Source organism: Chroicocephalus ridibundus, chromosome 6 (assembly GCF_963924245.1).
Source record: "Chroicocephalus ridibundus chromosome 6, bChrRid1.1, whole genome shotgun sequence".
Lineage (NCBI taxonomy): Eukaryota > Metazoa > Chordata > Aves > Charadriiformes > Laridae > Chroicocephalus > Chroicocephalus ridibundus.
This window is the reverse complement of record NC_086289.1, coordinates 18816818-18827190: the sequence shown is the minus strand read 5'-3', so window position 1 is coordinate 18827190 and position 10373 is coordinate 18816818. Positions and strand designations below refer to the sequence as shown.

Genomic DNA, 10373 nt, shown 5'->3' with positions numbered 1-10373 from the left:
AGGGTATTTAGTCCTTTATCCAGATATTTACAGTTTTATAAGTAATTTATTTTTGTTTTAATACATGTTTTTAGTATTAATCAGACAAATTCACCAAATTTCAAGTAGTTAAACATAAATTCGCAAACAGTTGTGAAACAGACATCTCTCTATTAACCGATTAGAAAATACATACTTTACTACGTAGATTACAAAACTGCGTACATCATACTGATGGTAACACACGTGTTTGTCTGTTGAGGTTCATTCCCATAGCTCTTGGGTAGTTCTTTCTAGTTAAGTGGTTGCAAATACGGATGCGATTTAAGTTGTGAAAGTTGCAAGGGGGCCGTTTGCCAGTACTTCGTCACTTCAGGAAGGCAAAAGCAGAGTCATCTTAAACCATTTATTTTTTTTACAACATATACAAATACAAGTTTATTCTTCAAGTCAGCAGAGAGAAAATAGTCCAGGTGGAAAAGTCGCTTTTAAAATTGTACATTTTACATAGTTTCCAAACAATATAAAGACTGGCACATAGTGATGTTGCATTGTCAGAACACTTTGATATGCTTTAAGAGGCAAAGAACTGTACAACTAAGTAATTCTGAAATAGTCTAGACACGTATTGGAGCAAAATCTATTTACTGCTATTTATTTTTGTGTTTAATGTGCTAACTCTGCCAAATGTCTATCACTATTGAAGTTACAAAATATTTATCACAGACAGGAAAAAATGCCACCGTTGTTACATTTAGTGGACTACCCTAAAAGTAAACTGAGTTTAATAGTGGAATAGTAACAGCCAGCGACTGAAAACCAAATCGTAGCTGAAGCATTCGGAGAGCTGGAGCAGAACAAGACAGTTCAGTTTCAGAAGCTGCAGACTCAACCTTTCTCTGAAATGTAAAGCCACCAGCAAGTTCTTCCTTTTTAAAGACAAATTATGAATGTAAGAGAATGTGTTTATGAAATATTTAGGTATTTCTACGCTAAAGGCTTTAATTCTTGAAATCCCATGATTTCTAGCAGCAGAGGGCTTCTAAAGATGGCTATTGAGATACTTCATCTAGTAATAAAAATAATGTGACTAGGTCTTAAAAAAAATAATGTGACTAGGTCTTAAAAATTAAAACCGACGTAGTATTTTTTTATTCTTGTAACTGCCAAACTTGGGATTAGTAGGACAGAAACGGGACACCTCTCAGGCAGTAGGCAGTACCTCCCGGCGTGCCCCGCTCCCTGCAGGCACCGCAGCGGGGCCAGGCTCGGTGCCTGCCCAGCTTCTGTCCCATGCAGCCACACGACTGCAAGCAGCACGTGCTACGCAAGGGAACGGTAAGAAATTGGCAGAAGGGTGACAGTGGTTTTAAAATAGTGTAGAATAAAATACTTCTGTATTTTTGCCAATAGGCAGCAGAGCGTGAGACTTCCACCTGTAAACTGTTCAGCGTGAGGCCTGCTCCCCCTCAGAGACTGCGTGTTTCTGGAAGGTGTTGACTATTTACATTCCTTTCTTTTAAACTTTATCCTGCAAGTTGCTTCCTGTAAATAGTTTGTAATGTAAAAATGAATGTATTTTCCTAATTTATGTCCATGCCCAGCCAAAAGCACAAAAAGGGACAAAGTTACTTTGTCAGTCTTGTTATAGGAATGTGTGGACAGGTATTCCTACAGAAAAAAAATCTGTGGCTAAGCAGAATAAACTTTCCTATTAGAGTAATAACTCAGCACACGGAATCTGTTTAACTGGGCTTTCACAAAAGTTAACAAAAAAAACCCTGTCTAATGCTTCAACTAGTGTTTTATTTTCATTATCAGGATACTTGGAACCAACACAAAGGGAAGGATACTGTATTCCTTTCCAGCGTCACCCCAAAATGTACTTTTCACCAATAAAAGATTACTCGGATGTTTACCAATATCTAAACTTGAAATTAAGTGATATATGTACATTAATGAAAATAATGGAACGGAGTAATTAGTCTTACACAATTTCAGATGTCTCCATGCCTATGAAGTTGAGGGGTTTTTAACAGAAAGCCAAATACTTTGCTCTTCTCTTTCACTGTGATGAACAGCAGCAAAAGCAGCTTCAGACTTGGATTGATAAAGGAAGATGATAGTTACATTAATAACCTATTCCCACAGCTAGAAAAATATTGTCTTAGCAGAAATAGTACAAAACTACTGTGTTGGAGTTACCACTAGACGTCAGGCTAGTGTTACACCTGCGTTACACAATGTGACATGTTGTCCCTTGATTTCCCAAGGTTTGGTGTTTTGTTTTGGTGTGGTGTTTTTTTTTTAATCTATGTGACAGAAAACCATTAGTAGATGATAACATGGATGTAAGAACTTTCTACGTTGAATCTAGTGAATTAGCAAGCGTGTCTTCCAGACTACTAAGATACTACAGGTATCTTAGTAGCTACTACTAGCAGGATACTACTGCTAAGAATTTTATGTTCAGTGCTGCTGAATATAAGAAGAAAAAAAAGAAAGCCAAACAGGTATGGGCAAACTCTATAGGGAAGTAGGTATTGTTTCTAAAATGCCATAAAAACACCAAAAGAAAAAAAATTCTTAGTGATGTGAATTGCTTACTGGGTTAAAATAAAAGAGCGAATGAAACTAACATTAAAAGAAGAAAAGTTGCATTAGTTGAATTGTGCAGTAGGTTGATGTCCCAGTAATTCCAAAGCATTCCAAAGCAAACTATGCATATAAAACTACGCATAAGATGTCACGCCTGACATTTTCCTCGTCAGTCTTGTGCGATGCCTGCGCCATGGGGATGTGCCTCATTCACAGAGAGTTGGTAATACGGGGGGAAGCGGCTGAGCTGGGGGGTGGGAGGGGGTTTTAATTGGCTTGCGATTGCTGAATCGCAACCCGCTGGTTTGCTGCAGCAGGATTGAAGCTAAGCAGTGGGAACTGCGTGGTCTCTGGGGGATAAACCACAGGGAAATTTGACTCTTTTGTGTGTCTTGTTATTTTTCCATGAAAGCTGGAAATGACCTCAAGAGGGCACTTTTTTGCTTCGGTAACGGCTACTTTATAGGAATTTTCTGGAGCGTACAGTGAAAGACTTCAGAGCTTCTGGTGACAGAATGCAGGTTCTGTCTGCTTGTTTATGTGCCAGTTAATGACTTGGCTTTCTTTTATTTCATTTTCCAATTATTGGGTGGGTGTAGTTGTCACAGGAGGACTGCCCGTAACTTCGTTCACTCTCGTTCGTGCGCTATCGGGAGGACGCCTCACCTTAGTGACACCGCTGTGCTAGCCTTTGCCTGGCGCAGCCTCTCTCTTCGGAGCTCCAGCGCTCAAGTTGGTGTGGAACGACTCCCTGCATTCATGGAGCTCTTGATTTAGTCACAGCGGGGAACTGAAATGCTTTGTTTAGGGATTGCTCTAGGGAGACAAAACGTGTGCTGGGCAATTTATTCACCACAGATAGATCCATTTGGGGGAAAGCAAAGGGGTGACCCATTTCAGCAACTGTTTCTTAAGTTGGTATGGATTGTTTTAACTAAGCACATTAATAACTCCCACGGAGAAAAAAAGGAGACAACCACGACTAACTTAAATAGCAAAAGATGAATTCAGCAAACATAAAACTTTACAACAGTGTTTCTCTGTAAACAAAAGTGTCAAGAGTTATAGTGTAAGAGCTCTTTGTACTCTCTGGGTTTAACAGACAAGTAAAATGACGTTTCCTGACTGTACGGAAAAATGTATTTTGAATTCAAAGTTTTGAAGTCTTAATTACATTTATCTACGCATTGTTTTGAGTTTGGTCAGTTTTGGGTATTAAACATCTTGTCCTGAAAAGAAACAACCAGAAAAGTTCAAACAATTTTTCCTCTAAACCCAGGGAGAGGTAAAAATTCTGCATTTTCTCAAAAGTAGTGTACGATAAATATATTATACAATGGCATGTACTTTGGAACATGATAATAAATATTCTTTCTTTAAACACAAGCCTGGAAAACTAGAATTAATAAGAAGAAAATGTTGTTCCTTGTCAAAGTATCACTACCAGTTAGGTGTATTTAGCTATGGTACATTACTTTGTTAAAGTAGATAAAACATAAATAATTTGAGCGGTTTGTGTATATTCACCAAAGTTAAACAGACATGCGAAGGAAGTTACAGTATATTTAAAATCTCTTTACAATCACTTAACACAGTGTTTAACAGAAATCTTCAGGTAAAAGTGCATTATTTTAATATAATACACATAAAAGAACGCTCTGGTTCTCTGCCTTCAGTTTCCCTAGAGGCAAGTAGCTAAAATTAACTTTTGTTTAAAAAGGGGAGGGCAACGACAAATGTTTGTTTACAACATACCGTCCAAGAAAACTTCTTCATCCGCCTACCGAGAATCTGCAGATGTGAAGATACGGGAAGAGGGGAATCTTCCGATGGCTGACCGGCATCTTGCCGATCTACAACTTCCCACTTAGGATTCCCAGATTCTGGATGTTAATCCGGCGGCGTTGCCTGGACTCAGCATCTCTAGCACACAGTTGCTGACCAGTTCAGACTGCAGCAGGTTCTTTCAAAGGCACTGCAGGAGGATTCAACCGTGTCAATTCCAGTTTTCAAAAAAATGAAAGAACAAATGCAGAAGAAGAGGGAATGTGACTGGGATCTTTCCATAATTTACTTTGCTTTTCTTGAATTCAGATTGTTGTGATGATTTAGGGCTTTTACAGTAGCCTAGAAATAACGCATCAGATTTGTCCCTTCTTATTTGAAGTATTTTGCAAATGAAAATATTTGAATTCCGTTACTTTAATGATTTAGCAGTAGTATGACACCGCATGTCAAATAATGCTTTCATAATTAGGTGTATGTGGAAAGGAAAACGCCATCTTAAATTGGCTGTATGTGAGATGGGGCTGGAACTAGATGATCTTTAAGGTTCCTTCCAACCCGAACCATTCTGTGATTCTATGAAAAAGGGTTTATTCATCTAGAGTGAGCTGTAACTTCTCGGATGATGTCTCTGTGCTGTGGGAGCACTCTGCAAATCTCTGGTTAGTGTACAGCGCTGGACAAGTTACATGTGCAGCCTTTATGTAAACGGGACGGTCTTATGTTGTGCATTTCATTTGTTGTTTTAAGTCAAGCAAGATGGAAGAAATTGAAGAGATACAGAAACAATAGTAAAAATGTTTCAACATTTCTGGCAAAATTTCCACAGAGAGAAATTAACACTATAAACTTGTTTTAGCTATAAAGGAGATCGTCAATCCTGATGATTTTGTTATATGCATGTAATAAAAACTAACAAATGCTCTACAGGATACCTCCATTTACTTTGGACCAGAGCAAAAGGGTAACGGGACATTGTTAATTAAGCACAGTTAGTTGATTAAAACGCATACCATAAAATCAACCAGGAGGCAGCATTTTGGATTTGTTTTTTAAATGGGCAGAGAAAGCGGGCGAAACTCCAGCCTTCACAGCACCTTGATTTGCTGTAGCAAATGCCATAATGAATAATGAGACCTCACTGATGTTGTTGTGCCCGCGCACACCAACCTATATGGCTCTTGTGGCTCTTTGTCAGCCCCGCGTACCTCACTACGGTTTAACCAACTGCAGCGTTGAAAGAAATACTCTGCAAATCGTGTATTAAATCTGAATGAGTATCTCATACCTGAACAGACGGTGCTGTAGGCAGTGGTGGTTGTTATTCCATAATGTCGCTGAAAGTCAAACTGCACGCAGCCCGATCGTCCTTGCTGTGCGGACTGTCTGGCAAGACCTGCAGCGGTGGCGAGATGAATCCCCGGTACTGCTTGCTTGACTTGGTTAACTTCTTGAGTTCGCTGGTAAAGGAAATGCCTTTTCTTTTGTCATCTCGTGCTGCCTGTAAAAAAAAAAAAAAAAAAAGATGAGGTCATAGAAGTGGTTGAACAGGCTGTTTGTGAGCTGTGAACTACGGAATTGATACGAAAACACAACGTATTTCTAAGCAGGCCTCCCTTTTGAAATTCAGTGCGGCTGTGCTTCCATAGCCAAACACATTCTTCTGATTGTTCTTAATAAATTAATTGAAAATTATGCATTGTCAAAGATATGTTTAGCAAAAATGGTATAAACGTATATAAAAAAAAAAAATCCATGCTTATGACACAGTTACTTTAAAGCAACAGCTGCTGTGGATTGGTGGCATCTGCTGGAAGGGAGAACACAGCTCCTTCTCCCAGCAGGCACGTACTTCATTCCTGCCCTTCCCGAAGCCCGAGATAAAGCAACAGAACAACTTTTTCACTGGGCAGGAATAAAGGGGACTTTATTCCTGTAGTTTTTAAGTTCTGCCCATTTGAATAGTCCTGCTTCACTATGACGGGGAGCATGGCGTGCACAGCCGGAAGATTTTGAAAAACAGAAAGCTGGTAGCAGGAGATAAAGGTTGTTGGGGGATTCACAGGCTGGGAAGGAATCATGCTGCTGGATGTAACCGATGTGGTTTAGCAAAGAAAAAAACGTAAGCGAGGTGTGGAGAAAAGAGGACTCTGCTTTTTGCTGTGGTCTCTTCTCCCTGCCCATCCTCCTGCCAGTCGTGTCTCCCTCCCCTCCAAAGTAGGTTCCCATTAAGCTGATCATACACCATCTACAAAACCTGCTGCAACATACTTAATTTTTTACCTGAACCTGTTCTTTGAGTTTAAGGATAAATTTTCCTGCTCCCTTCCACTTGCTTTGGGCCTGAAACACACACTCTTGATCAGAGAGAATCCTCTGAGATGGTTTAGATGTTGAGGACTTCTTGTTTGCTGGCTCTTTTGTCACCTCTTCCAAGAGCACGTAATCACTTGGATTCGGATTGCTCAAAATGCTGTAGGAGTATTTGGCTTTGCAAAGAGTCTGTTTAAAAGCAGAAGAAAAGAAGGTGTTCCCTCAGCTCCAGGTTACTAAACCGATTGACTCCCCAGCTAGTGCCAAGAGCAAACCCCTCCTCATCCCGTGCGAGACCAGCCTCCCCCCTGCGTGTTCCAGAGCTGCTGCAGGGACACGTGCTGCTCACCTGCTGGATGACATCCTGCGCCGTGCTAAAGCGTGGAGCTTTGATGACGGTGCGTGGTTGCTCTGGGGAGACATCGTGTACCTGAACGAAGAAGCTGTCATCCTCAGAGCTGATGGCAACATCTTCCTTTGCTTCCTGAAAGATGTTTCTCTCATTTAAATTCTATAGAAAAAAAGAAGAGCCAAATTCATTTACTTCAGAGAGGTAACTAATAGCTGGTGGTCACAAAAGGTTTTTATCACGTGAAAACTGGAGACTGCTGTTGCCCCAGCTCCATTTCATTAAATGCAAGTCTTCGATACAAGAGTTTTGATAGCCCACCATTGCTTGTGTTTCTATATAAATACCTGTGTTTCTAAATACCAGTGTTTCTAAAATCAGCGTCTAAAATACCTTTTGTAGTAGGCAAGGAACGGAGACATATGCAGAGTACCACATGACGCAAGAATGATCACTTTATTTCCTTATGTGTGCAAAATTATGTTTAGTCACGTAGTGGTGGCATTCAGATGGGCGATGGTGGAAAGTGTCCTTTTTTCTCCTTGTCCCTGCACTCAAGCCAAAAGAATTTAGAGAGCAAGAAGCCTGAGCGAGTACTTTCCTGTGGAGCAAGAGGAAGGCAGGCTGCTTCTCTCGCCTTTTGCAGGCTCTGTGATGACTGCAGATTTTAGACAGAATTCCTCCCCAATAATGCATTTCTCTCCAACCCCTGTAGCACAGCTTGAATTCGTAAGCTGTAAGAGGACCCGCTCCTTGTTTTTCCATGCAAATTTGCAGCTTCGTTTCCAGCTCCAAGATCTGAGGCCACTATCTGCAGCAAGGCTCAAATTTACAGCTAACGCTTTGAGGTACCAGCATCAGCGGACAAAACTACAGCACAGCTTTCACATCTAAGATTTTAACCTATGTTTTCTGAAGGAATGGGGTTTGGCAGAAACATTTGTGGTCGCGTACCGTGACAAAATCAGTGTTGCAGTCAGGCAACTGAATGAAGCAGGCTACTGTTTCCACAAACAAATTTCTACCTAGTGATTTTTGCTCCCACTATTAGCAATAGAGGAAAACAAAACAGGGATTTGTGTAATACAATGGTAATTCGTCAAACTGAAGCTTTATCTGAAGCTGAAGCTTAACTGAAGTTGTATGAAAATAAACAGTTAAAAATATTTTTTTTTCATTTTAAAGGATCTCTGTCATTTGTGTATGTAAAACCTGCGTATATAAACGTATGTGTGCAGATATTACTATGTTCAGACTAAGCAAGCGTCATCATGTGCTGAACTGAGCAAAGGAAGTGCCTCTGAAAATAAGATCATAAAGTGTCTTTCTCCTGCTTTTTTGTTTCTCCCTCCCAGGCCTGGCCACTAGCGTGTTTTCAAGCTGTTGTGCTCATAGTTTAAACTGAAGTAATTGCTCCATCTTCCTCCTTTAAATTAAAAGAAATCACCTATTTTATTATTTTAGGCTATCATTGGTAATTTAATCATCCTCTGAGGTTTTTAGACTTCTTTAATATTAAAATCCTTTCTAATAGCTGACATCTAATCTGATTGATAACTGTAGTCTGGAGTTCTGTTATCTATGATCTTTTGGTGTTAACTATTATCCTTCTTCCTGTATGTTCATTTCCCACCACGTCAAAATCTAGATGTAGGTTAAATTATAACTATCACTCAAACCAGTAAGCTAGTGGCGCTGAAGTGCTGAGTAAGCGATGGTGACTAACCCCCCCCAGCTGATCCCAGAGCCGAGTGAAGTCAGGTTAGTCTCACACAGGTGTGTAACGTCTGGTTGTGCTCACTCCAGGGTTATGTTTGTTTCTAAACGATGTGCACAGCATTGACATTGCTCACCAAGTCGTGAAACAAACACTGCAGCCTTTTGTTTCCTGGGCCTAACAGCTATTTTTAGCTACCTTTGTAAATAACAATTTATCTAGACCAGACTTACTTCCTCTCGAGTTTTAAAGATAATCCTTCCAACGTATCCTTCTTCTGGGAACCAACTGTTCAAAAGCTGCACAAGCCCCTCGTCAGGACCAATCACTCTCTGGAATGGTGGTTTTCTGCATTCGCTCTTTTCTTTAGATATAAAACTTTTCTCTTCCATCAGAAAATAGTCTGCAGCACATGACTCGGTGCCTTTTGTGGTAGCCAAGAGCTAAGACAGACCACAATAAACACACAGCAATTAGAATGCTAAATATAAACACTGCATAATCAGTAGTTATAAATGAGAATGAATAAGGAAGCTTTAAGAATCAGTAAGTATTCTGACAGCGCCGGCAAGATTTCTGATGTGCTATTTATTATTCAGATATTTTACTCCAGGGTAATGTACTGTTCTCTTTAGCCTAGCCAAGCAGTTCAACTATTCCAGACAAGGCAGTACTATTTAAGCTTATTTCTGTCCTGTTTGGCTGGCCAGACAATTTATTCATAATCCCAGGACAGTACAGTCTTTTCCCACTGCTAGAATAACAATCCCCGTTGAGTTAACTGGTTTTTCTGCTCATGAACTTAGCCCTCTAACTTTTACTCTGTATTCCTATGGTGCTCAAATTCAAAGAATTGCACAGAAATGTTTGCCATGGCTGCAAGGACAGCCCACTGCCTCCGTCCGTCAGAAAGATTCTTTTTCTCATCTGCATATGCCCGAATATTGAAATACGAATAGGGAACACGTTCTAAGATTATAAACCCATTCTCTGAAGCCAAGATGGGAAAATCTGACTGATGATATTCTGTGTTTGGAATGTAATTAATTCCAGAGTAATACGTTTCTAAAGCAGCTCCTTGCTGTGATGAATGAGCTACAGTGACCCTGCACGTGAGAAATGCAGGGAGCTGAACGTCCGGAATGGCGTTAGTGTGGATTCTTGCGATTAGAGTCTGCAATTCAGTGAGCACCTACCTGCTGGAGAAGCTGTGCAGCCGTGGTCCCCCCGCTTACAGTAAAAACAGTGAAAGGCTCCGGGCCTGGAATTCCATGAATTGTCACTTTGTAAGTCACAGCAGCTTTCCTTTCCCCCGTGCTAAACAACTGTTTAGACAACATTCAACAGGTTAATGAATGGTTTTTACACAGGCATGTTATTTTTAGGTTGCTTTAAAGAAACTGTACTGTGCGTACACCTTGACAGAGCAAAGGGATCCAGCTAATACGTGGCTCTTACACTACACATCAAGGCATTAAAAAAACCCCAACAAACCAACCCCCCAAAAGACCCCACCCCAATCTGAAGATGAATAGAAAGAAGAAAGTCTTCCAGTGAGAGTCCATGAATTGCCACTGGACAAAGGGTAGACCCTCCATTGCTCGTTATCCATTCTAGCTGAGCTCAGACTAT

The 10373-nt window shown here is 40.4% G+C and overlaps 1 protein-coding gene across 2 annotated transcripts in view; it reads right to left on the bottom strand.

The window, feature by feature from the left end:
* Nucleotides 1-10: 10 nt before the first annotated feature.
* The window catches only part of PLCE1 (phospholipase C epsilon 1), a 139583-nt gene continuing 129220 nt past the window's right edge, over nt 11-10373 (bottom strand). For both annotated transcript variants that reach the window (XM_063337769.1, XM_063337770.1), the window contains 6 exons: nt 9938-10066; nt 8975-9184; nt 7025-7186; nt 6646-6864; nt 5651-5863; nt 11-4552 (listed from right to left, as the gene is read on the bottom strand). In XM_063337769.1, the coding sequence (XP_063193839.1) occupies nt 5684-5863; nt 6646-6864; nt 7025-7186; nt 8975-9184; nt 9938-10066 (900 nt within the window). In that variant the 3' untranslated portion in view covers nt 11-4552; nt 5651-5683. The remainder of the gene's footprint in view (nt 4553-5650; nt 5864-6645; nt 6865-7024; nt 7187-8974; nt 9185-9937; nt 10067-10373) is intronic.